Raw genomic sequence first — 27,048 nt, forward strand, 5'->3', positions numbered from 1 at the left:
TCCTAAACTCATATTTACCTCAGCGACCAGCGTGGCCTGCAGTGACTTTGCATCAATAACCCTTTTAAAACCCGAATATTGGCAATAACCTGAATTTGCACGGCCATGTAAACACCAATCTCTCTCTAGGTCGTCCTCAGACGAGCCGTCCATCGTTGTCTCCAGTCATCCCGTTTCTCCATACATCTTTCCAGTTCGCTGGTACTCTGGGCCCCTGCATCCTTCTTGAGTATGTCCACATATGTTGGTGTAGGACGTCCTCTTGACCGGCGCCCACGTGTTGGCTCCCACAGCACCAGCTTGCTGGCTGACAGTTCTGTGTGTCTTTGGCAGTGCCCTGCAAGTCTCATTCTCCTTACAGCAACCTTTTCGCTCACCCTTGGTATTCCTTCATATAGGACTCGGTTGGTTACATGTGCATTCTTGCTGATGTTAAGCACTGCACGCAACATCCTGGTGTAGCACCCGTCCAGGGATTTCACTAGGGTTGGTTTGAGGGTCCAGCATTCACTGCCATAGAGGAGAACAGACTCTATTGTCGCGTAGAAGAAGCTGAGTTTGATTTGGCGGGGGAGGTTGGAGTTCTATACACTGGTCATCCCGTTCAGGGCCCTCCATGCAAGTGCCTTCCTCACTTTTAGATCTTGCTCCCACGAGTTGACCCACGAACCCAGGTATTTGAAGTCATCAACTTCTTTCAGCACAGTGCCTCCTGCTGTAGTCAGAGGTTGATGTTCTGGTGGAATGTTGTAGGTGATGATAACCCCTTTGAATAACCCGAATTTGTTCATATTCCTTTTAAAAAAAAAAACCCAATATGAGCCCTGGGTTACTCCTTTTAAAACCCGAATATTGGGTCATGTAAACGCCAAACGGAATATCCCCATCAAACGGAACAGGAATTTGTTTTCTGCACATGCTCTGTTCACAAGGAATCCTGGTCTTTTGAGTCCAGGAAGTTCTTATAAACACGGAGAAACCAAGACCAGGAGGAGACTAATCACTTCATAAATGTAATGAAGGATATGAACATTTCTGCATTTGTAGACGGTAGAAAGTACCGGGATAGAAGATTTACAAGAAGGTGAGAGAAAAGTTGCGTGAAGCAGCATTTGTTTTGAATTTGGATACAAGAAGAAGAAGCGGAAATGACGGGAATTGCGTCATGATGTTCTCCGTGTGTCGCTGGTTTGATCCAGATATCCCAAATGATTAATTACCATGTAAACGGAATATTCCGAATGTTTCAGTAACCAGATTATTAGCAATAACCTGAATTTTGACTGCATGTAAGCGTAGTCAGTGAAGCCCCTTACCCTGCATATATCCATCAGCTGCTTCCAGGGTTCTACAACCCAGCAAAGATTGATAGGACTCCTTCTTTATGTTGACAGCCTCTCCCATCCAAGGTGTCTGTCATGACAGGCACTGACAACCACAGTCCCAGTTAAGAGGGTTGATCTGGCTTTATCTCAGAGTTTGTTCAAAGTTTATCCAAGGGTTCCTCAGGTATTACGTGGGGTTTGTTCAGGGCTTATCTTGGGGTTTGTTACCAAATACCTGGAATCCCGGGAGTCTAATTAAGCTTTGACTTTCACCACCCTGGACAGATAATGATGTTATTGTTGACAAAAATGATCTGTGTGAACAGGAAGTACAAGAGATCAGGAAATGTAACCAAACTGCTCCTGACTCTGGATGACATCGTTTTCATCGACACTAACGTCAGCAAGAAGGTTAGGACCTGTCTTAATTTTTACTTCTGTACTGGTTGTACTGGATACATTGGTTTATTCCTTTATCTGTACTTTACTATACTGGGACTGTCTTCTGGCATTTCTGCCTCTATAACAAAAGCTAATGTGGTGTAAAACATTTTTTTTATCTTCTGATAGAGTGAACGCTTTGAATGACAGATAGACACCAAAGTCCTCTAGAAGGCCAGCCTTGATTCATTTATTATTGTGCAGCTTTCAGTTCTTCTGGTGTTTGAGGACATTTTCTTTAATCATCTTCAAGGATTTATCTTACTAATGTGTAACAGGAATAACCTAGCGATTTACTGATTTCTCTGGGTGTGGATGTTTTGTTCTCTAGAAACTGAACGATGAGTCCATCATGAAGAGTCTTCTGGAAATAAAAACTCCACTCCGCTCCATTGCTAGAAGTTATATCCTAACAACTCCTGAGAGCTCCAACATTGGAATACTGGAGGTACATCTGCACTATTACCTGCACTATTACCTGTACACACACACACACACACACACACACACACACACACACACACACACACACACACACACACACACACACACACACACACACACACACACACACACACACACACACACACGTTTGTTGACTCTGCTCTCTGTTCCAGGGTGACTGGGTTTGGCTAAAGAAAGTTCACAGTGGACAGACGATGACGGCTGTGAATCAGAACACCCAGACTCTGTTCAGCCAGGTGAATGATGAGTAGACTCCAGTACAGACACAATTCACAACTGACAACCAGAGCCGTCGGCCCTCGTGCGCGAAACTTTTGGGTTTTTCGGGTCAGATCGGGTGTCTATATGCGCAATTTTAACTCTCCAATTAGCAAAATACTGGATACAAACACATACACACGTTTCATTATGAAACATTGCATTGACAAGACATGACAAGTCAAGATATTTTTTATAGTAATGCCTGTTTATTACAACATTGTTCACACACAATTAATCTTACATGAATCAAATCAGCCTATTACTGAGAGCGACTTATGTATTAGTGACATAGGGGCCTAACTCAACTGACATTATACAGTGTGTGATTCATTCCAGTTCTACACAAAACAAAATCGCCCCATAAGTTAACACATTAACAACATGCTTATGCATAAAAGTCGTAATCTTCTCAAATTATAGAGGCTAAATAAATGAAAACGAAAAATATGTTTCTTCGACTGCCTCGACGCGGGGCCCCACAGCTGCTTGAGACCCGGTCGGATCGGTGATTTTTGTAAAAAATGTATCAAACGAGCCTTTCAGAAAGGCATTAAACTCTTCCATTTTCTTTAGTTTTTTTCTTTTTTCATTCCCTGATGGAAATTTCCTGAATCTGTCTTGTTCTCTCGACATTGTGTGACAGTTTGTTCCAACTCCACCTGTCTGGATCAGAGCAGCTTGTGTCTGCGCTTGGTCTGATCAGTTGTATTGAACAACAGACACGCGCATCATTGCACATATATTTATTGATATGCACAGACTAGTACACATTTACAGTAGGTCTGTAATGGAACGTGACTGTTGATATTTATAAGGGAAAGAAGGAAAAAAAAAAAAAAAAAAAACGGCCCATAGCGCGAGGCCCCGTGCGGCCCCGTGCGGCGACCCTGCTGACAACATGACGTCATGAATCTAATCAGTGCTGTTGACTGGTCAACATCTTAACAGATTTTCTCTTTGGTATCCAGCTGCGAGAGATGCGGCATGAGAACCTGAACCTGTACCTGGGCCTGTTCCTGGACTCAGGAATCCTGGCTATGGTGGTGGAACACTGCCCTCGGGGAAGTCTGGCAGACCTGCTGGCCGACGGAGAAATGAGGCTGGACTGGATGTTCAAGTCCTCGCTGCTCATGGACCTCATCAAGGTTCGTCTGTCTGCCCTGCAGCTCAGCTCAAAAACCACACAGATTAAGTACATTTTAACTTTAACCTGTTTATTTTAATCGATTAAACTTAACTCTGTTATGGATTTGGCAAATCTTTTATGGATTGGATAAAGATATTATATAGCCCTCCCAAGGCACCTGTAAGGACAAATGATGATAATGAGTCTCAACAAGCTTTAACTTACAAAGAGGTACCAGACAGGGTTGCCCTCTTTCTCCTCTCCATTTGTAATATTTATTGTGCCTATTTATATTTTATTGAGCAACTGCTATTAGGCGAAACAAAAATATTAAAAGCATACAATGCAAAACTTCAGATCACAAGATGAGTCTTTATGCTGATGACGTACTACTCTTCCTCCAGAACTCACAAACCTCAATATCACAGACAATTGCACTTATAGATGGATTTTTATCTCTATCTGACTACTCTATCAACTGGTCCAAATCCACAGATTTGTGTATCAACTGTCATTTCCAGAATACAGCCACAACTAAATTACAATCAGGAAACATCAGATATTTAGGCATAAACATATCCCCTAGGCTGTCAGAGCTAACAAAACAAAAAGTTCAACTCTTAAATAAAATAGATGATCTTACCCAATGGAACTCTCTTCCCAATTCACTCATGGGGAGAATTGCCACCATCAAAATGATGGTTTTACCAAAGATAAATGATCTTTTTTCAATGATACCCTTCAAACCCCCTTCCTCTTGGTTTAACTCACTGGACTCATACGTATCAAAATTTCAATGGAAAAACAAACCACCATGTATTAGCTTAAAAACGTTACAAAAATCCAGAGACTGTGGAGGTTTAGACTTACCCAACTTCCAGAACTACTTTGTTGTGCCACAGAGGGGCGCTGTTTAAGTTGTCAAGAGTTATTAATAATTGTCCTTCAACAATTATTAATAATTAATAAAGTAGATTACTTATCAAATTGAATTGTTCAAAATGACTTAATCAGAATGGGGCACCACCTGAATTTCCAGGAAAATTATAACTTTAACAGCAGAATAAGTCTCAAAATATGGATTATTCTACCAGAATAATAGTAAAGGCAGTTACGAGTTCGGCACTAGCTCTGGCAAACCACCCATTGTGACAAAACATGTGCAAAACAACACAAACATCTTCTCTCATTAAAATCAACCAGAATTTATTTACATTAGGTGTCAAGCAGGTGGAAAAGCGACACCTTGGATAAATCCTGATGGCTCACTACATTAAAAACACAAAACACTAACTATAAAGAAAAACAACAAGAATAAAACGTTAACTACATAAAGGAAAAGAAATCAAAACAATAAAACACGTGATGCAAATCTTCCGGCCATCTGCGTGTCTCAAAACACACGTAGGCCCGACCAAGATGGCCGCGCCCCATCATGTCACGTGCGGTAACACAGAATGGTGGATACGGTATTTAAACCACGAATAACTGGCGAAACGGCACCACAAAACAACCGAGCAGTAATGCCAGTAGTTGCCGGCGTTACATAATAATATGCATACAAAGTGTTAAGGTCCTCAAAAATTCATAACTTAGGAAAGACACAAGAGACTGTTGGAATGATCTTTAAGGCCTTCTGCGCAGAAGGGAAGCAAAGTCGGAGCCCTGCAGAGCAACATGGCTCTCTATGGCTCTCGACGAAATGCTTGCTGGCTCCTCCTTTTGCATCAGCTTTTATTGAGAAACTATGACAGGAACATTACCATATTAGGATAGTCAGCAGTTAAATAGACAAACAATGAACAGACGTTGGGGTTACAAGACACACATGTGACATTTTCAGTTAAAGAGGAACTTAATCTGTGGTATGCCGAAACAAACAGACATCCTTAAAAAACACAAAGGTCAAGGGGTCAAATGGGTTCCGGACTAAAACAGGAAACCTCATGGGGTCTTGAAACAGATGGTCCAACTGACAATGGGACAGTTGTGGGACAGCTGACCCCCCCTGACAGAACTCAGGAAGTGCTGCCCTGTCGTCTGTTAACATGTGATGTTTTCATGAGGACTAACAGGCAGTTTTCTAAGCTGACCTAATAATAAGCCTGATTCTGATAGTTTTCATAAGGACAAACTAGTTCAAAAAGGTTGATTAACCTCACAAATGTTACATTAAATACAGTTTCTTTAAAACCGCCCTAAATTAAACTGACTAATTGCCCAACAACACAGCCTCACGCACCCCTTGGTTCCGGGTCTGCAGGCTTTTCCAGGTGTTGGGAGAGCCCTCGGCTCGGTTCGGCTCTATCCGGCGGTGATCCCACCGCTGATCGCTCCTGGCGGGGATCCTCCGGTAGCGAGCGGCCTCTCGGTCCTTCTCCTGCTCCTAACTTGATCACGGAGCATGGAGCCTCTCACGTGGCCTCAAGGCGCGTGGGTCGGACCACTATAATACAGTGAGTCCCGGATGACAGCCAGGCCTGCCGGTCACTCAGAATCCTCGTGCTCTCGCGAGAAGATTCTAGGAACCGATCACCTGCTGACGCCGGGAGATATACCGCGAAGCAGAGATATCCAGTGCTTACAGCACCGCCTGGCATTCATCATCCGGGAGCATCATCCGTAGTTGTAGTCGTAACTTTCGTTAATTTCGTTAAACTGATCTTTGGTTGCAGAACCTCAGAGACAGCCGCTGCTAAACTACTCACACTGAACAACCTACAAAAAAGACATCATAAAAGTGATTCATGATGGTCTTCTTTTATATACAAGAGACCCAAAACCATGTTGTGTACACTAAAGTTAGACATACTGTCTGCATTCTTATCTGGCAGCTGGTACAACCAAAACCAGAACCAGGGTCCTTATCACTGTGTGGAAAGTCTAGTTCAGATCCTGCATCAGATCCTGCATGTCTGACCATGTTTTAACTGCTGTTTGTCCGTCTGCTTCAGGGCATGAAGTACCTTCATCTGCGAGGTTTGACTCATGGCCGTTTGAAGTCCACAAACTGCTTGGTTGATGGTCGTTTTGTTCTGAAGATCACAGATTATGGGCTTCCTATGATCCTCCAGTCTCTGAGCATCAGCCTCCCTGAAGACCCACAAGGTAAAAAAAACAGTATGGTCTCAAATTAATTCACATCCATCCATCCATCCATCCATCCATCCATCCATCCATCCATCCATCCATCCATCCATCCATCCATCCATCCATCCATCCATCCATCCATCCATCCATCCATCCATCCATCCATCCATCCATCCATCCATCCATCCATCCATCCATCCATCCATCCATCCATCCATCCATCCATCCATCCATCCATCCATCCATCCATCCATCCATCCATCAACTTCTACCTATGTGGATTTGGGTTGTGGGGACAGCAGTCAACAGAGAGGCCCAGACCTCCCTCTGTCCACTCACCTCCTTCAGGTCTTCTGAGGGAAGACCAAGCTGAGTTATTACATTACATTATATTTATCAGACACATCTAATTAGGGCCGGAGCACTTACAGTGCGAAGGCCCTATTGTATCTGTAGGGCTTCTGGTTTTTATTTTTCTTCTGACGAAAGGAGGGCCTTTTTGCCCCCCTAAACGTGCCCCAAAAGTCACCAAATTTTGCATGCAAACCAGGCCTGGCGAAAAAATGTGATATTTAATGGTTTGCATTAATGGGCGTGGCAAAATGGCTCAACAGCGCCCCCTAGAAAACTTTGTGCCTCAAGCCCCACAATACGGTTTGACGTACGTGCACGAAAATCGGTACACACCTGTATCATGTCGCAACTTAAAGAAAAGTCTCTTGGAGCCATGGCCGAAACCCAACAGGAAGTCGGCCATTTTGAATTCATCGTGTCATTTTGGCGCAATTTATGCCATTTTTTCGGCCGTTAATTCAGCCCGAACCGTAATGTGCCCCCAGGTGTGTTATACATCAAAATGTGCGTCTCCATCCTGCGACGATGCACTATTATGTTTCTCAGTCAAAAGCGTTACCATGGCGACGATAGACGCCAAAAAGCGCGCCCCCCCTTCTTCTGATTGGTCGATATCTGATAGTTCCTACTTTCTGCCATAACTTTTGAATGGTTTGATATAGAGAGTCGTGGGTGGTTTCATCCGCTAAATGTCCAGGCCTGAAGAATCTACATCAAGTCATACAAGCTTCCACTGCAGCCTGAACGTGCACAAGGGTGCGAGGACCCGTTCAACGCTGCTTGCAGCTTTAATTTCAGATGTATTTTGTGCCTTTAAAGATGGATCATTCAGCTGACTTGAATTTAGTTTCCATGTGTTATTTTTGGCCCACTGATTAAAGTCAACGGATAGGTATATTGGTGCATGGTCGTTTAGGTCTATTGTCCCAATTTCTCATGTATGTATTTTATCTTTATCCTTCCAAAATGTTATAAAATAATCTATTCTTGTATAAAGAGAGTGGGGCACAGAGTAGTGAGTATAATCGTATTAGGAAAAAAGTCTTGTCATATGTCAATTAAACCCACCTCCTCAAAAAAGCGTGTTTACTTTCTTGTATAGGGACTTTGTATCTTGAGTTTTCTTACTAGACGAGTCTAACTTTGGCTGTAAATGTATATTTAAAGGGGACCTATTATGAAAAACATGTTTTCTCTTGCTTTAACATATATAAAGTGGTCTCCCCTCAGCCTGGCAACTCAGAGAAGGAGAAAAGAAACCAGATTCTGCAGTGTCTGTACAGCCGCCCGGATGATCGTCCAGTGTGATGTGGATCTACGAGCCAATAAGATTCTGCTCCCGTCGTTACGGAACGACGGGAGCGATGCGTGAAACCACTAACAACTTACTCTGGCCAGAACAACAACAACTAACTCCGCCGGCCGGAGCTTCCTCCATTTTTTCGTAGCGGTGTATCGCGTCATTCAGGCAGCCAATCAGCACAGAGCCTCATTATCATAGCCCCGCCCACTCAGAATCCTGCATAGATAATGAGGTTAGAGAATGGGAAGATAAAGACATGGCTTAGAGAGTGAATTTCTAATTTATTTAGCAAAAACGATCAAAATCTTTTTTTTAAGAAATTCAAGGTCTGTTTAAAATAGGTATTAGATGCCATAATAGATCCCCTTTAAATCCCCTCCACAGATTAAAGACCTTCTGTTTCCGTTACCATAATATTAGTGATTTTTTGGAAGAAACTAATATCGCTCCCTGGGGGTGCATAGACATTCAATAAGGTAATTGGATTCCCATCTATCTTTCCCCTTACTAAAATAGATCTACCCTTCTCGTCACCCATTTTGAATACTTTTTCAAAATGTAGCTTATTTGAGATGAGGATAGCACCTCCTCTCCTATGTCCTGATTTATACATTAAAATCATGACATTTTGCTTTGTTCCTGATCTGTTTCTTATGGTGATTTGAACTGATTCCATCGTGGTAAAACCTCATGATGATGAAGGTAATGAAGCAGTTTGTGGTTCTCTCTGCCAGACCAGCTGTGGACCGCTCCAGAACTCCTGAGGAATCCAGTTAAGGCCGGTTCGTTTGCAGGAGACGTCTTTAGTTTCTCTATCATCATACAGGAAGTGGTTTCACGAACACCTCCCTACGCCATGATGGACATGCCTGTCCATGGTGAGATCTGACCGTGTTTGTGTCCCTGCCTTCCTGTTTGTATCTCTTACTTCCTGTTTGTATCTCTTACTTCCTGTTTGTGTTTCTTACTTTCTGTTTGTGTTCCTGAACCTCCTGTTTCGTGTTTCTGGACCTTCTGTTTTTGTCTTTGACTTCCTGTTTGTCTCTGTGGACCTGCTGTTTGTGTCTTTGACCTTCTGATTTGTCTTTGATCTTCTGTTTGTGTCTCTGAACTTCCATTTGTACCTCTGGACAAGTACTGGAGTTGACAACCCAGTCTCACAGGAAAACGTGGTACAGGCTACGTTGGTCCACATTGCAAAACGTGGCCAATGTTACGATTTGCCCTCCTAAAACGTGAGATGTGAACGCGTTCCGTGGCCCATTCATTTTAATAGGTTTCGTTAGGTTTCGTTTCTGTCACGTGACTTTCAAGTTTTCAGCTGTGGAGGAAAAATAAAATTGCTGCAATTTTTTTGATTCTCGGTCTAAATTGCAATATTTTAAGATAGTTTCGCCATTAAAAGCAGATTTTATCATATTCATAGCAAGAAATATATTTTGGTTATTTTACCCTCATTTAATGGATCTTATTGATGGAAATGTATGAACCATGTGCTTGTTTTACTTCCTTTGAGTAATAAAACCACCAATTCTCTTGCATTGCCCTGTTATCAAAATATATGCCAGGCCCAGTGCTTAATTTGTGAAGTGGGAGGTCCCAGAGCGCAGAGGATGAGGCTTCGGTGCGAGAGAAAAAAAAACACACACACACAGATGCGCTGTGTGAGACACATTAAACCCAACTGTCCTTTTTAAGCCACATAGATGTACTACTTGTATAACTTTTACCATTATGCTACGTTAACGCAGCTGGTTGTCTGAACGGACGCCAACGCAGGCTCAAACAGCAAGTATATCCCAACATTAACAGTCCTGGGGAAGCTGCCCTGCCCCGTACAGTTTACCAGGCCAAAATGTAATGATGAAAAAAATCAATCTTTAGACATACAAATTTTGATACGATTTTTCGGAATTAATATGAGAATCGATTTAGAATCGGAAAATCTATTTTTTCAACACAGGCCTACTCTACTTGTATAACTTTTACCATTATGCCGTTGTGCTGTTTATTGTGTTTTTGGAATTGATATGAGCGCGCAGCGGTGCGTAAAAGTATATATTTATTTGTTACAGGTTTGCCGGAGCGCGCTCCGGCTTGCTCCCCCTCAAATTAAGCCCTGGCTAGGCCTATACAGTGGCACACTGGCACAGCAGCCCATCATAACAGCCCGTCATAACTATAAAATACAGTAGCCTACGCCAACTTTTTATTTATTTGAACCCCCAGCACCCCTACTTCCTGCGGTACTGTGTCTGTTTTTTTTTTAACTTACTCCTCTTCTGTGGCTCTCTCGCGGTAAAAACTTCTTCTTATAATTACGCGCGGCCCATTCTGACACCATGTGTTGTCTGTCTTAATATATATGTATATAGCAGACGAGGCGTGTAGCTGGTCTCATCAAGACGTTTATTCCCAGACCGTTATAATCAACGTCTGGCTGCCATGGCAACAACAACAACTCACGCTTTCAGCTGGCGCTCTGCTGAAGCTACTGCGCATGTGCTAAGCACCTAGGGCATGCTGGGTAATGGAGTTCCTACACAGTAATCCATACAACACAGAAACCAAGTGGCTTATATGCTATTTTAATTACTTTTAATATTAGGTAGTTGTGTGAACTGTTAAGATATTTGTGTAATTTTGTATAACTGTAGATGATATTATTTATTACCACATCTGTTTATTGTTTATTTGTTTATTGTTTATTTCTTAATACCAAAGAGCGAAATTACCGGAGTAAAATTCCTTGTTGGACAATGTTCGAACCTGGCCAATAAAGCTGATTCTGATTCTGATTCTGATTCAACATAGAACAACATAAAACGGCTTTTAGTGTCCCCAGGGTCACACATTTCTTCTTTGAATTTCAGCACTCCCGTGTTTTTGTGAGACAACCTGGAAATTATTGCTCGCTCCAAAAAGAAGCATGTTGTTTTTTTATTATACCTTTTATTTGACAAGGCAATCACTAAATGAATTAATTTTATGCTGCGTAAATGCAACCTATAAATAATTATCCATACATATATGTTCCTTAGAATATATTGGACACTGGACAATGTAAACCTTTTTTTTGGTAATGAATTATCTCTGGCTTGACAGCTCGCCAGATCGTTTAGTGTATGTGGTGGTTTTATTTTGGAGGGGTGCAGCGTAAGCAATAATATTAAGACATTTTGTGTCAGATTTAAAAGGCCCAGCCCCCAGCTTGAAAAGCTGCCAGGCACCCTGATCTCACAAAAATCCATGAAATGCCCACGACCTCTCACCACTATTTTCCGTGGTATATACAGGGAAAATTGTATAATTCCCTGTGAGCACCACGGATACTTGAAAACTTGAAAGTCACGTGACAGAAACGAAACCTATTAAAATGAATGGGCCACGGAACGCGTTCACATCTCGCGTTTTAGGAGGGCAAATCGTAACATTGGCCACGTTTTGCAATGTGGACCAATGTAGCCTGTACCACGTTTTCCTGTGAGACTGGGTTGGAGTTGAGGGGGGATGAGGGGAGATGGCACCCCTCCCCTCAAATAAAAACGGTCCAAATCATCCCCCCTGAAATAAAAACGGTCCAAATCATCCCCCCTGTAAAACTGCCATCCCCTCTTTCCATCCCTTATGTCATTTCATCAATGAATGTGGTTTTACTGCTATTTCAACATTTAGAGTCATCATCAGAAAAATAACAATAAAAATTTTCACCTGTTTCAAGTAAATTTTCACTTGAAATAAGTAGAAAAATCTGCCAGTGGGACAAGATTTATCTTCTTATTACAAGCAAAGAAATCTTGTTCCACTGGCAGATTTTTCTACTTATTTCAAGTGAAAATCTACTTGAAACAGGTGAAAATTGTTGTTTTTTCCAGTGATGAGTCTTATTTTAAGTGTAATGAGATTTTTTTTTACTAAAATGAGACATTTTAACTAGAAATAAGACAAATATTCTTGTTAAGATTGTGAGTTTTTGCAGTGATCCATGTTACTTATCCTGTGAAGGACAGAGTCATATTGATAAGTTCAGAAAAGTGTTTTTTATTGTTGTGTTTTGATGTATTTGATGTAAGCCCAGTGGATATTTAAAGCTTACAGAAGGCTGCATTTAACTGCTGCTATGTCATTCCTGCAGTATTTCTGCAGCTGTTTTGGTCACTGCTATTATTTGTAATATATTATATTATTTGTAATCAGCACAAATTATCTGTCCCCATATGATCAAATCCACCATCCCCCTGATTGTTTTTTACAACTCCAGTACTGCTCTGGACCTCTTTGCTCGTTGTTTGTGCCTCTGACCTCTTGTATGTTGATTTTTTGTTTTATCTTCCAGAGATTGTTGAGCGTCTGAAGAAACCTCCTCCTCTCCTCAGACCAAACGTTTCTATCGATGAAGCTCCGACTGAGTGTCTTAATTTGATGAGTGAATGTTGGAATGAAGATCCTAAGAAGAGGCCAAGCTTTGATGAAGTTTTTAAACAGGTCACACTTCTTTATTAATATACATAGTTTAGTAAATAATGATACGTTAGTTATTGAAATTGACAGCTACTATCATTCAAGATTTTTTTTTCTGGCCCCATTTCTGCATTGAAGAGAATGGTACACTGCTATCGTAGTTTTTAATAATGTCCGACAGCTCTAAACCCAATTTTAGCAGTCTCTAAATTAGGGCTGGGGATCGATTCAAATGTCAAGAATCAATTCGATTCTGATTCTTAAGATTCAGAATCGATTATCAAGATTTGATTCGATCCGATTCGATTCCAATATTGATTTGGGTTAGTGTTATTTAAACTGTTTTTTGAGCTGTTGCATGAATTATATGACTGTGTAGTTATGCAACATATTACTAGTATAATACTATTTTATATTGAGATTCAACAGCAAGTATTGCAGCTAATGATGCTGTAAGGACCAATCAGCTCCCAGAATGCTGATAGAACTGCTTTAGGAAACATCGTGTAGCAGAATTATCAAACAGATCCAGGGAGGAAACAGAGGCCCTATGAAAGTTTTATTTTTTCCCAAATTCTGTTTAAATTTTTTCCATTATCAGTGTTTTTTAGTTTTAAATTTTTTAGAATTTGGTTTTTGGCATTTTATGCAAATGTAACCCCAAGACAGTATATAAAGTAATGAAATATAGAGAATTTAAGCAATTATAACTGAAAACTTTAATGTTTTCATACTTTTAAATATATTTAAAGGCAAGAACATGGCACTAGTTATTCTCGTGTCCAACAAAACATTCCTTTTTTAGGCATAAACAAAAAAATACCGAAAGTTATTTGTATAAAATAAATAACTCAGAAATAAATAACTCAAATAGGCCTTTCAATAACAGTTTAAAGTGCAAAAAAAGAAAGAAATTGCAACAGCTCATGCAGTAGACAAATCATTTTAACTTGTCACCACACACACATTTTTCAGGTATGTCATGACAAACCGTGTGTCCGATAACAGAAGAAACCAAACAAGCTATAGTAAATATAGATACTATGAACTTAATTGAACTAATATAACATTTTGAAATTTAAGCTGAAATATACAAAGTACTGAACACGGTTGTGCACGGGTGGGCGTGCATGAATGTGTCCGTGTGTAACGTGGCTGGTGATTCAATGATCTGCTAGTTTTGCCAGCACACGATTGACCGGATACTAAAGGATACGAGTGAGGATGTACTTACAGAGTGAAAAGCATAAACGCTACAACACAAAGAGGCTGATGATCATGTACTTTAACCGCGACGTCTGTAATAGGTGGAATAGTAATTTTGTATTACAGTATGATGCGCTCTACTGGCGTTGATGTGCGTTTGTTAACGCAGCTGGTTGTCTGAACGGACGCCAACGCAGGCTCAAACAGCAAGTATATCCCAACATTAACAGTCCTGGGTAAGCTGCCCTGCCCCGTACAGTTTACCAGGCCAAAATGTAATGATGAAAAAAATCAATCTTTAGACATACAAATTTTGATACGATTTTTCGGAATTAATATGAGAATCGATTTAGAATCGGAAAATCTATTTTTTCAACACAGGCCTACTCTAAACTATTATCACCCTCAGCAGGGCCGCCGCAAGGGGTGTGCGAACCGTGCGACCGCACGGGGCCTCGCGCTATGGGCCGTTTTTTTTTATTTATTTTTTTAAATTTTTTTTTTTTTTTTTCAAATTTAGTTTTTTTCGTTTTTTCCCTTATAAATATCAACAGTCACGTTCCATTACAGACCTAAATGTGTACTAGTCTGTGCATATCAATAAATATATGTGCAATGATGCGCGTGTCTGTTGTTCAATACAACTGATCAGACCAAGCGCAGACACAAGCTGCTCTGATCCAGACGGTGGAGTTGGAACAAACTGTCACACAATGTCAAGAGAACGAGACAGAATCAGGAAATTTCCATCAGGGGATGAAAAAAGAAAAAAACTAAAGAAAATGGAAGAGTTTAATGTCTCTCTGAAAGGCTCGTTTGATAAATTTGTTACAAAAATCACCGATCCGACCGGGTCTCAAGCAGCCGTGGGGGCCCCGCGTCGAGGCAAGAGATGATGATGAGGCAAGGGAAGGTATCCAGTATTTTGCTAATTGGAGAGTTAAAATTGCGCATATCGACACCCGATCCGACCCCAAAAACCCAAAAATTTTGCAAGTGCCCCCCCAGCCATTTCACACAGGGCCTCGCAAATCTCCCAGGCGGCTCTGACCCTCAGCAACATGTATTGTCTGGTCAATTTTAGATTGTGATCAAATCGAAATTGTGATTTTTATTTGCACTAAATGGTGATATGATATTTTTGCCATATCGCCCACCCCTACGAGAAGTCATCAGCAACTGGGGACTTTGCATCAATGTAATGGCTTTGGTTATTTCAACTATACTAATTGGAGCAGCCAGGCCATCTTTATCTTTATTTGACAGATTTGGGATGTTTTGATTTGAAAAGAAATTTTTCATTCTGTCCTTGTCGTTTGGTGATTCTGATTTATAGAGTTGAGAGAAGAAGGATTTAAAGGTGTTACTAATCCCAGACAGGCCAATGTTTATTTGACAAGAGGCTTCTTTTATCTGAGTAATCAGTTGTGAGGCTAGCTTGCCCTTCAGACATATGTAGATGTCATTATTACCACCACTAACATTGTTTTTTTCTGTCCTATATAAGATCTTGTTCTTATTTCCTCTCACTGTCTCACTAACTATCCCCAAAAACTATTTTACTCCAGAAAGGATCTGATTGTGGTTTTGTGTGTGTTTTTTGAAGTTTCGAGGTATCAGCAGGGGGAAAAGGGCAAACATCATCGACTCCATGTTGCGGATGTTGGAGCAGTACAGCTCCAACTTGGAGGATCTGATCAGAGAACGAACAGATGAACTGGAGATTGAGAGGAGCAAGACAGATAAGCTGATTGGACAGCTCCTGCCAAAGTAAGACTGAATTATGGATACCGATAAGGTCTAAGAAAATTATCAAAATTGTGACTCACTTCCAAATAAGATCTTAAAATAGTTCATGAGAACCCGATGATTGAATTTTGACAGGATTTAACAAATGCACATATTCACTTGTCTACAAAGGCAATTAAAGGACAATTGTCTGTTTCACATCCAAATACACAAAAACAATATATCGGCTGTTAAAAAAGAGACATTTTTATCATTTGATGAAATATGCTTATTTAAAATTTAATGGCACATCAGTAAAACAAAGCGTTTGAAAAGTAACTTGGACACTCGGGTGAAGAGAGGGGATGAGCTGAACTGATCACCACCTGGTGGTGAGTTGGATGCGCTGGCGGAGGAGGAAGTTGAACAGACCGGGCAGACCCAAACGGATTGTGAGGGTCTGTTGGGAACGTCTGGCTGAGCCCTCTGTCAGGGACGTCTTCAACTCCCACCTCCGAGAGAGCTTCTCTCAGATCCCGGGGGAGGCGGGGGACATAAGCTGTGTCCCAATTCAGGGCTGCGTCCTTCGAAGGCTGGATTTAAGGCCGATTACGTCACAGCGGCGCCGAAGGCTGTCCCATTTGGAAGGCTCCTTCAAATGCAGCCGTCTTTTCTCGCTGTTTGAAGGATGCATCGGTGTATCCTCCGCGGCCCACCATATCCCAAGATGCATTGCGCACAGTCAGAAAAATATTTATTTCAGAAAAATATATTATTTCCGCCGGCGCGTCTTGCTGTCTTGCTGTCTTGCTGTCTTTCTTTCTTGCTGTCTTGCTGTCTTTCTTTCTTGCTGTCTTGCTGTCTTTCTTTCTTGCTGTCTGTCTTTCTTTCTTTCTTGCTGTCTGTCTTTCTTTCTTTCTTTCTACTTAGTTTAGTGACGTAGGACAAGGGCGGGAACAGCTGGTGACACAACCAGGAAATCCCCCGCAGGCTAGACCGTCTCATTTCACTAGCGTCCGTCCAGCCTTCAGTACGGCCTTTGCGGTCTTCGAAGGCGTGGCCTACGAAGACCGCGTCCTCAGATGGACGCAGCCCCTGAATTGGGACACAGCTATTGAGTCTGAGTGGACCATGTTTTCTACCTCCATTGTCGACGCGGCGGCTCGAAGTTGTGGACACAAGGTCTCCGGTGCCTGTCGTGGCGGCAATCCTAGAACCCGGTGGTGGACACCGGAAGTACAGGATGCCGTCAGACTGAAGAAGGAGTCCTACCGGGCTATGTTGGCCTGTGGGACTCCTGACGCAGTAGATGGGTACCGGCAGGCCAAGCGAGCCGCAGCTCGGGCGGTCCTGGAGGCAAAAACCCGGGTCTGGGAGGAGTTTTGGGGAGGCCATGGAGGAAGACTTTCGGTCGGCCTCGAGGAAATTCTGGAGGACCGTTCGGCGCCTCAGAAGGGGGAAGCAGTACTCTGCCGGCACCATTTATGGTGCTGGTGGGGAGCTGTTGACCTCGACTGGGGACATCGTCAGACGGTGGAAGGAATACTTCGAGGATCTCCTCAACCCGACTGACATGCCTTCCACTGAGGAAGCAGAGAGTGGGGACTCTGGGGCGTGCTCATCCATCACCCAAGCCGAGGTCACTGAGGTGGTTCATAAGCTCCTCAGTGGATGGGCACCGGGGGTGGATGAGATTTGCCCTGAGTACCTCAAGTCTCTGGATGTCGTAGGGCTGTCTTGGTTGACACGCCTCTGCAACATCACATGGAGGAAGGGGACAGTACCGCTGGAGTCTCCCTCGTGCCATTCTGTGGGGGGTCAGTGAGTATGGAGTCCGGGGCCCTCTGTTAAGGGCTGTCCGGTCTCTGTATGATCGGAGCAGGAGTCTGGTTCTCATTGCCGGCAGTAAGTCAGACTTGTTCCTGGTGCATGTTGGACTCCAGCAGGGCTGCCCTTTGTCACCGGTCCTGTTCATAATTTTTATGGACAGGATTTCTAGGACACCTCCCTAGGGAGGAGTTCCAGGCATGTCCCTTCTCCCTAGGGAGGTGTTCCAGGCATGTCCCTCCTCCCTAGGGAGGTGTTCCAGGCATGTCCCACCTCCCTAGGGAGGTGTTCCAGACATGTCCCTCCGGGAGGAGACCCCGGGGAAGACCCAGGACACGCTGTAGAGACTATGTCTCTCGGCTGGCCTGGGAACGCCTTGGACTCCCCTGGAAGAGCCGGAGGAAGAGCTGGAGGAAGAGCTGGAGGAAGAGCTGGAGGAAGAGCTGGAGGAAGAGCTGGAGGAAGAGCTGGAGGAAGAGCTGGAGGAAGAGCTGGAGGAAGAGCTGGAGGAAGAGCTGGAGGAAGAGCGGGAGGAAGAGCGGGAGGAAGAGCGGGAGGAAGAGAGGGAGGAAGAGCGGGAGGAAGAGCTGGAGGAAGAGCTGGAGGAAGAGCGGGAGGAAGAGCGGGAGGAAGAGAGGGAGGAAGAGCGGGAGGATGTGTCTGGGGTGAAGGAAGTGTGGGCATCTCTGCTGAGACTTCTGCCCCCACGACCCGGGAACGGATAAGCGGAAGAAAATGGATGGATGGATGGATGGATGGATGGATGGATGGACGGACGGACCTCACCGGTCTGGTATCTATAATTAAGTCATGACTATTTAGAGTTAAGTGGGATTTCCATAAAAGACCGGTACTCGTTGAAGAACTAGTTAGTGTTCAGCAGCATCACCTCATAACAACAAGCGAACTGAAGACTTTGTCTTCTCTGTTAGTGACATCACTGTATTGGAGTTAAAAGAAATATTTTACTCTAATAAGAAAAAGTGTGAAGACACAATTTTCTCTCCAGAGACATGAATAAAAACTGTTAAGTATTTTAATGGTCCTGTTGGAACGGTGAAGCAGGATATGAATGTTTTTTGTTTTTTTTTCCAGATCTGTGGCTCAGGCTCTGAAGAAAGGGAAACCAGTGGAGCCTGAACACTACTCAGACTGCACACTTTACTTCAGCGACATCGTTGGGTTCACTACGATCTCCGCCCTCAGCGAGCCCATTGAGGTAGAGCCATCAGTTTTCTGCTTTGGGTGTCCCTGTTTTACTGTTGAACTGAACTTGTTTTTGCAGGTGGTGGACCTCCTGAACGATCTCTACACCGCGTTTGATGCCATCATTGCTACTCATGATGTCTACAAGGTAAAGTCTATTCACCTTTAAACTTGACGTCTCTGACCTGTCTGTTTTATTTTCTTACAATGATAGCAATAAGAGTTGAATGTTGTATTTGTTTTATATGTGGTCAGCATTCGTCACGAACACTTCCATATCACAGTTCCTGTGCAAGACTTAACTGATGTTTAAAAATGGCTAAAACTCAACAGTGAAATGACTGTTTCCATTCAGTGTTGTTCTGTAACAGGGGAATTTCTTGTCCTGATGAGCCTGTCCAAGAATTATGATGGATGTCCAGAACCTTTGTAGTATTGGAACGATTATTCTATTCTTACAATTCCAGACAAAAGTAGTTTTACCCCAGAAGAAATGTAGATATGTACAACATACCGTCTCTGTCCTCATGCAGCCACCAAGATCCGAGGTGATCCTGGGAGCTCATTGTCCACAGAGCAGCAGTAGAACCAGAGGGTGACTCCAAACTTAGGAGAGATAATAACTCGTCTGACCAACCTGCTACATCCTCTGACCTGGAGAACGTAGAAACTGGTTTTGTGGTGTATGGGCATTTTTGTGGAATTGTGTGCTTCCATTAACTGTAGTTTCTATTTGGAGTTGCCATGTGTGTAATTGCAGTTGTCATGGAAACATAATTGCTGTTTAGCTTCATCATGGTATTGTAGCTGATTATATACTATAATTCTTTACTAGTTTAGGCTCAACGAAATTCTTTAACAATCAACTTTTAACCCAAAATCTGTGATCTCTGTAGCCAGAAGATCTTTTTCCTTGTTCTAAAGCCTCGTTCCAATCCCACCATGAATAAAGAAGTGGTCTTCAGGTAAAAGTTAAACAAATGGACTTCACCAAATGATTCCCCTGATTGGTATCTGCTGCAGGACTGCAGTCCAGATCCATGCCTAGCCTCAAATCTCCACTCAGGGATTCAGGGAGTAGTAGACGAGGATCCCACCAGGACCGAGGTGGTTGGTGTGGTTGGTGTGGTTGGTGTGGTGGTCACATTGCTTCACTCTTGGTCTGTTAGATTTCATGTGTGTGTGATGGGAAACTGGCTGGGTTTAGGTAAGTCAAGCTCATTCCCAGAACGGTCACCATCAGACTGTACTTTATCTGATGATCTGCTGGAGGATTCACGTCAATACATGTGATGTTAATCCCACATTAAATTAAATTAAATTAAATTAAATTAAATTAAATTAAATTAAATTAAATTAAATTAAATTAAATTAAATTCAGTTCAATTAAATTAAATTCAGTTCAATTAAATTAAATTAAGTTCAATTAAATGTTATTTATAAAGTGTCTATTAAAATACATGTTGTCTCTAGCTGCTTTCCAGAGACCAGAACATAAACCCCTGAGCAATTATTACATAAACAATGGCAGATACAAACTCCCCTAGTGGGAGAAAAGCCTCAAGCCAAACAGTGGCAAGGAAAAACTTGCTCAAGGGAAGAAACCTTGAGCAGGACCCTGCTCATAAAGGGGGACTCTCCTGCCGAAGGCCAGACTGGGTAGAAAAAGAAAAGGGAGATCAGAAAGAGAGAATGAAGAACAGAGAGAGGAGAGACACGGACACAATGGTTAGTTGGTGTACTACAGGGATTAGTGTGTAAATAGATTTAGACAGCAGACACCAAGGTGGTCTGAGGCTTGGACTGCAGGTCAGGATGTTGGCAATTATCCAACAGAAAATCTATAGACGAATCCGGCGACCGGTTTGTGTGCGCCGCCATCTTGCGGCGGCGCCATTGCTGCGGTGGCAGGTGTCAATCTGCCACCGCAGCGCTGTTATTGTAACCTGACGCTCTACAGCATCATTATAGCTGGATTGATGATGTTAGACAGTGGCCTTCCATAAATAATGAAGGTATCTTAAATGAATGCTGATGTTAATTTATAAATAATGATTTGTTTGAGCGATAAGCAGGAAAGAAAGAATAGGCTAGAGGAATAGGGAGATAAGGGAGTGTATGATTAAACACTGTAATATAGCTCTCTCCACCTCCTCTCTCGAGGCATGTCTGCACAATTAAATATTACCTGTTTATGTTTTGTTTAATTTTAGGTATCCAAGAATATTTTATTGATCGCCTGGCGTCCGATGACCAAAAAAAAACGCAATTACAGGTCTCTAATTGAAGGGCAGAACTATCTCAGCTCCGGATGATACAGAATACATACATACATAACCCCAATCTTCAGATAAAACTAGTTTGTTTAGGAAAAGATATTAACTCTATTTGTAGCTGCAGAAGAAAAAAATAATCTCACGAGGAAAAGAAAAATATTGCTCACGCCTCGGAGCCTCTTCAGCATAATATAGCGGTAAAAAAAAAAGAAAAGAGAAGTAAGAGGGATACAAAACATGTACTGTATGTTGTACTATTATACAAATTTATTGAAACACATGGCGAATCAAACATTTACCAAAGCAGCTGCCAAACACTAAACAAGGTAGTAAGACGTGGGTTGTGCAGAACTGCGGCAGTAAATCCTCATCGGAGCTCCACTCTTTAGTAGTGATTTCATATGAACCCAAACCGTTAATAATCATTATTTTCTCCATATACCGCTCCATGGCTTCCTTGTTTAAGGTATTCCGGTAAATTCCAGTTCCTTTCCAGCAGTTTAACATCTTTTTTTTTGCGTTCCGTCTGTTCACTTGGTGAAACAGAAAAGTAGTTTTGAAAGTCCCTCCCGTCTTCATTCACTATCAAAACAAATGCACGTGACGGGACAGGAGTTTTCCGATGATACAAATACATTAAGAGAGCCTGGCAGGGAGCGGAGTAATAGATCCATACGTATATATGTCTATGGGCTGGAGCGGAGGAGCGGAGCCGCCACCGCAGTAATGGCGGCCGCTCGACTTCCGGGTTTTGCTGGATTCGTGTATACAGAGAGGTGGAAGTAAAGACTGGGCTGCTCAGATAGTGGGACTGCAGGGCAGCATGCAAGCTCCTGAGGCTCTGGCCTGCAAACATGCACAGAAAAGAAAAGGAGGGGGCAGAAGAAGAACAATGGAGAACATTGATGGTCATGAGATACTTCTAATTAATAACTGAAGGTTGATCTGAAGAAAGGAAAGAGAACAAGATGCTTTTTGGCGTCTAGTGTTGCCACGGTAACGCTTTAGAAAGAGAAATGTAATGCGCGTAGTCACAGGATGGAGACGCACATTTTGATGTATAACACACCTGGGTGCATGTTACAGTTCGGGCCGTATTAACTTCCGAAGGAATGGCATAAATTAACACGATTAATTCAAAATGACCGACTTCCTGTTCGGTTTCAGCCATGGCGCCAAGAGACTTTTCTTTAAGTTGTGACATGATACAGGTGTGTACCGATTTTCGTGGATGTACGTCAAACCGTATTGTCGGGCTTGAGGCACAAAGTTTTTTCTGTGTGGACCGATTTAAAAAAAAAAAATCTATTTTACTTTGGACGCTTGTTGCTAGGCAACAGTTTATCGTACAGACATCATTACAACATTGAAAAACCTGGGACACGTTGTACTACAACATATTTTAGTCTCATAATGCTAGCTATTACAGTTTTTGAGATATTCAACTATGCTCATTTTGATGCTAACGGAACTTTGGACGCTTGTTGCGCAGCAACACGATATCGTAGAGACTTTTATCCAACGTTAAAAGACTCGGGTTGCTGTGGACTACAACATACTGAGGTCTCATTACGCTGTCCCATTCTATCCTATGGGGCTTGTTTCCATGGCAACAAAACCTATGCATTTCTATGGGGGAGAATATGAATAAAACATCCACAAATGTGGCCCAAACCGCAACGTGCATCCAGGCCTTGGTTTGGTCTATTGGCCATTATTAATAACCCCAAACATGGCCAGAACCACCTCCGACACAACCAAAACAACCTTAAACACAACCACTACAGCCCCAAACAAAAGCAGCAAGAGGGGACGAATGGGCAGTAGGGCATGCCCACATCAAAATTTCCTAGTTCTGCATTCTTATGCTGATGTTGAATTATCTTTTCTTCTGTTCTTTTCTTCTAAATGTATGAAGCACTTTCCGTTGCGTTTGTGTAATAAATGTGCTCTACATGTGAACTTACTCTTTAGGAACGTGCACTTGTTTTGTTTTATGTACAAGCTCGATAAATAAAACTGATTCAATGATTTGATGTTTTGGTGTACAGGTAGAAACTATTGGAGATGCGTACATGGTGGCTTCAGGTATTCCCAACCGAAACGGGAATCGACATGCTGCTGAAGTATCAAACATGTCCCTGGACATACTGCATTGCATTGGCCTCTTTAAGATCAAACACATGCCTGAAATCAAAGTCAAAATCCGGATTGGACTGCACTCAGGTACAGTTGTATAGTTGTAGTTATTCTTCATGAGTTGACGTTGATCAGAGAGCAGCATTGTCACCAAGCCGGTGTGTTCAGGTCCAGTGGTAGCAGGAGTGGTTGGCCTCACCATGCCCAGGTACTGTCTGTTTGGAGACACCGTGACCAGAGCCTCGATCATGGAGTCCAGCGGACTTCGTAAGTGAAACTAAAGGGATTGGTCAGACATTTGTCATCAGCTAAGATCAGTGATTGACATGAAGCTGTTGGAAGTGACTGAAAACAGTAACGGTACGGATCAGTAACGTATATTTGTTATGGACTTTGTGATTTTCAGCCTACAGAATCCACATCAGTCTGTGTACAACCAAAGTCCTGACCAGTCTCAAAGTGGGATACGTCATTGAGACCAGGAAAGCGCAGGTATGCTTCCCTGCTCAGACATTGACTAAAATAACATGTACTGCAAATAGATAAATTCCATCAAAATACGTGCAAATGCTCCGCAAACATAATCAAACAATGGGTTCAGTCTGGTTGGACTGGGCAAGAACTGGTACTTTGACAGTAATGTAAATATGCTTGTGTGTCTTGTAGGTCAAGGGGACTGAAGACACGTACTGGCTGATGGGCCGAGAAGGTTTCGACAAACCACTTCCTGTTCCTCCAGACCTCCTGGGAGGGTAAGAACCCACCATCGTGTGTTGAGCTGGTTCCATTCATCTTTCCTGATGTTGGTCCTTTCTGTTTCTTTGGTTGTCTGGAGAGGTGGGACGGTCTGTAGGAAGCTGGCTCTGGATTTCAGTAGGGTTGGGGGTGCTGTGTGTCCTTGCAGGGGGGGCCTGGTATCGAACTCCTGTGCTCGTCACTCGGCGTGCACGATGATGGATCGTCTGAGCCTGCTTAGGCATAGAGGCACAGGACTGGCGTTGTCTGTAGGCAGCCTGTGATGATGCGGCAGGTGTTGTTGAGGGTTGTTTGAACCAGTTTGGTGTGGCGGGTGCAGATCCAGCTTGAGCATGCATATGCAGCAGTTGCACGGATGGTTGATGGATCAGCAACCCAGTTTGAGTTTACCAGTTTGCGCAGGATGTTGTTGCGATTGTCGACCTTGGCTTTGGTGTTCTGAAGATTCAATTCAATTTCAATTCAATTTTATTTATATAGCGTCTAATACAACAGAGTTGTCTCTAGACGCTTTACAGAGACCCATACCCAGAACAAGATGGGTTTTGAAAGACAGTGTCCTGTCGAGGGTGACTCCGAGGTACATGGGGTGGGGGTGGCTGGAGAGTTTGTGGCTATCCCATGAGGCATCCCTCGATTTTTAAGATGGAAATTGCATAGTTGGGTTTTTGATGGGTTGAGGTTCAGGTGGTTGGTATTTTAGTAGGTTGTCATCTCTTTTCAGGACAGAGGTCATCAGCGTAGATGAAGCGGTGGCATTGTGGGGGAAGTGGTTGGTCGTTGGTAGGCTATAAATGTTGAAGAGGAGGGGGGCCAGTACGATGCTGGACAGTGTCATAGGCGGCCGTAAGGTTTATGAAAGTTGCTCCGGTGATGAGTTTGCACTCAAAACCGTCCTCAATGTGTTGGGTGAGATTCAGTAGCTGCCCAGCACAGGAGGGGCCAGGGCGGAAGCCAGCTCCATCTTTAGTAAGCTTGGAGTCTATAAGTGTCATGAGGCATTGGAGTTCTCTGCTTTTAACCAATTACTAGTTGCACTAGGAACAATGTGTCAATAATGTGAAACTGAGAGTCATGGAAGTGGAGGAAAGTAGAAGTGTGTCTCAGATTATGGAGGTGATATCAGAACACCCCAAGATGGAGTAGATCTGTTCTATCATGGTCAGTCATAAAACCATGAGACGATCTCATCTCATGTCATCTTCATGTGCATAAACACGTTTAACATTTGTGGACGAGGTCGGTATCGTTATGTTACCAGGGTGAGTTAGGGTTAGTTTCAGATGTGTAAGTCAGGTTCCTGGACAGATGACAGAAGGGGCTGCATGTTGATCACTGAGCCTGTTTCTAAAGTATTTAACCTGTACGGGATGTGATCATGGCTTCTCCAGAATTTTAGTTATATGGTGGAACTCAGCTTCATTCATGACTGGGGCATCTACAGTCTTAAAGTTGATGGTTAATAAAAGTTAAGGCAGAAAAGAGCATCACACATTTGTTTTGATGTTTCTGAAATGATGTTATTTGCATGTATATCACATTTCTGAGTACTTTTGTCACTCAGTCATCTCTTCACATCTTCTCCCTCAGGGCCAGCCATGGCATCACACTGGATGAGATTCCAGTAGAAAGAAGACAGAAGTTTTTGGATCGACAAAAGCTGATAAAAAAATAACCGCCAGACACATCGTTGTTTTTCCACTTTTGTAGGCTTTTCCTTCAACACAAGGCATTGCTGTCTCCCCGACCCTCCCCAGCTTTAGCCCTCATAATTTATTGTGTAATCCCAAGCTTTAATTCAAACAATTTAACCAAGTTTTATCTTATTTTAATATTTTAATTTTTTTTAATATTGCTGATTCTGGCTTACAGTTTAAGATTAAGATTCCCAGAATATTCTAATTTTTTGAGATAGGATATTTGAGTTTTCTTAAGCTGTAAACCATGATCAGCAATATTAAAATAATAAAAGGCTTGCAATATTTCAGTTGATTTGTAATGAATCCAGAATGTATGACATTTTTGCATTACAGAAAATAAAGGACTTTATCGCAATATTAACATTTTCTGAGACAGTCCTGTAGATCTAGTCTGTTCCTAAAGTGTTTTGGACCAAAAACAATAATCTCTTCAATAGTAAAGGGTAGGTAACCCTAGTCTAGAGAGTCCTGCATGTTTTATGTGTCTCCTTACACCACACCTGATTCTGATTAACCGTCATCATCAGCTTCTCATCCAGGTCTGCACAAGTCTGTTAATGACACAGCCCTTTGTATCAGGGTGTGATGAAGCAGAGAAACATGTAAAACATCAGCTGTCTAGACCAGGGTTTCCTACCCCTGGACTATAGAAATAAAATGTGTTGTTTTTGTTCTCGGAGTGTTGTGAGTCTTTGTATGAGAGTGGTCATCTTCACACCGTTAAAATTTGTCAATTGTGTCTTAGCTTTGAGCCGGTAACAGGCCACTGTTAGCGTGTAGCAGCTGGTTGCTAGTGACTGTTTCTTAGCTGCTTGGTGTTTGGTTTGGCTAGTCTTTATATGAACTGATGTTTGCTTGTTTAATGTGCTACATGTGTATATTTTATGTAATTAAATGTGGATTAAAAAATCTCTGCATCACCACCCATCTGATTTATGGAATAATCTTTATTTACGTTAACAAATTGGAATCTTTCAGATAAATATGACTTAAACCAGTCGGTACCTTTTAACCCCAATAACGTGCAGGTCTCATAAAATGTGTTGACATTCATTGATGAAATGACATAAGGGATGGAAAGGAGGGATGACAGTTTTACAGGGGGGATGATTTGGACCGTTTTTATTTCAGGGGGGATGATTTGGACCGTTTTTATTTCAGTGGGGGATGATTTGGACCGTTTTTATTTCAGGGGGGATGATTTGGACCGTTTTTATTTCAGGGGGGGATGATTTGGACCGTTTTTATTTCAGGGGGGGATGATTTGGACCATTTTTATTTCAGGGGGGGATGATTTGGACCGTTTTTATTTCAGGGGGGGATGATTTGGACCATTTTTATTTCAGGGGGGGATGATTTGGACCGTTTTTATTTCAGGGGGGGG

At 42.5% G+C, this 27,048-nt stretch overlaps 1 protein-coding gene across 5 annotated transcripts in view; it reads left to right on the forward strand.

Moving 5' to 3' along the window:
* The window catches only part of LOC133447328 (retinal guanylyl cyclase 2-like), a 50,238-nt gene extending 23,656 nt beyond the window's left edge, over positions 1–26,582 (forward strand). For 4 of the 5 annotated variants that reach the window (XM_061725990.1, XM_061725992.1, XM_061725989.1 and 1 more), the window contains 15 exons: positions 1,652–1,736; positions 2,098–2,214; positions 2,384–2,467; positions 3,461–3,637; positions 6,573–6,726; positions 9,100–9,243; positions 12,702–12,850; positions 15,639–15,802; positions 18,683–18,806; positions 18,873–18,941; positions 23,121–23,295; positions 23,377–23,475; positions 23,615–23,700; positions 23,875–23,960; positions 25,555–26,582. In XM_061725990.1, coding sequence (XP_061581974.1) covers positions 1,652–1,736; positions 2,098–2,214; positions 2,384–2,467; positions 3,461–3,637; positions 6,573–6,726; positions 9,100–9,243; positions 12,702–12,850; positions 15,639–15,802; positions 18,683–18,806; positions 18,873–18,941; positions 23,121–23,295; positions 23,377–23,475; positions 23,615–23,700; positions 23,875–23,960; positions 25,555–25,639 — 1,798 coding nt within the window. In that variant the 3' untranslated portion in view covers positions 25,640–26,582. The remainder of the gene's footprint in view (positions 1–1,651; positions 1,737–2,097; positions 2,215–2,383; positions 2,468–3,460; positions 3,638–6,572; positions 6,727–9,099; positions 9,244–12,701; positions 12,851–15,638; positions 15,803–18,682; positions 18,807–18,872; positions 18,942–23,120; positions 23,296–23,376; positions 23,476–23,614; positions 23,701–23,874; positions 23,961–25,554) is intronic. The other variant, XM_061725994.1, reaches the window with a different exon arrangement.
* The last annotated feature ends 466 nt before the right edge of the window (positions 26,583–27,048 follow it).

The sequence above is a fragment of the Cololabis saira genome, chromosome 7 (assembly GCF_033807715.1).
Source record: "Cololabis saira isolate AMF1-May2022 chromosome 7, fColSai1.1, whole genome shotgun sequence".
NCBI classification, from domain to species: domain Eukaryota; kingdom Metazoa; phylum Chordata; class Actinopteri; order Beloniformes; family Belonidae; genus Cololabis; species Cololabis saira.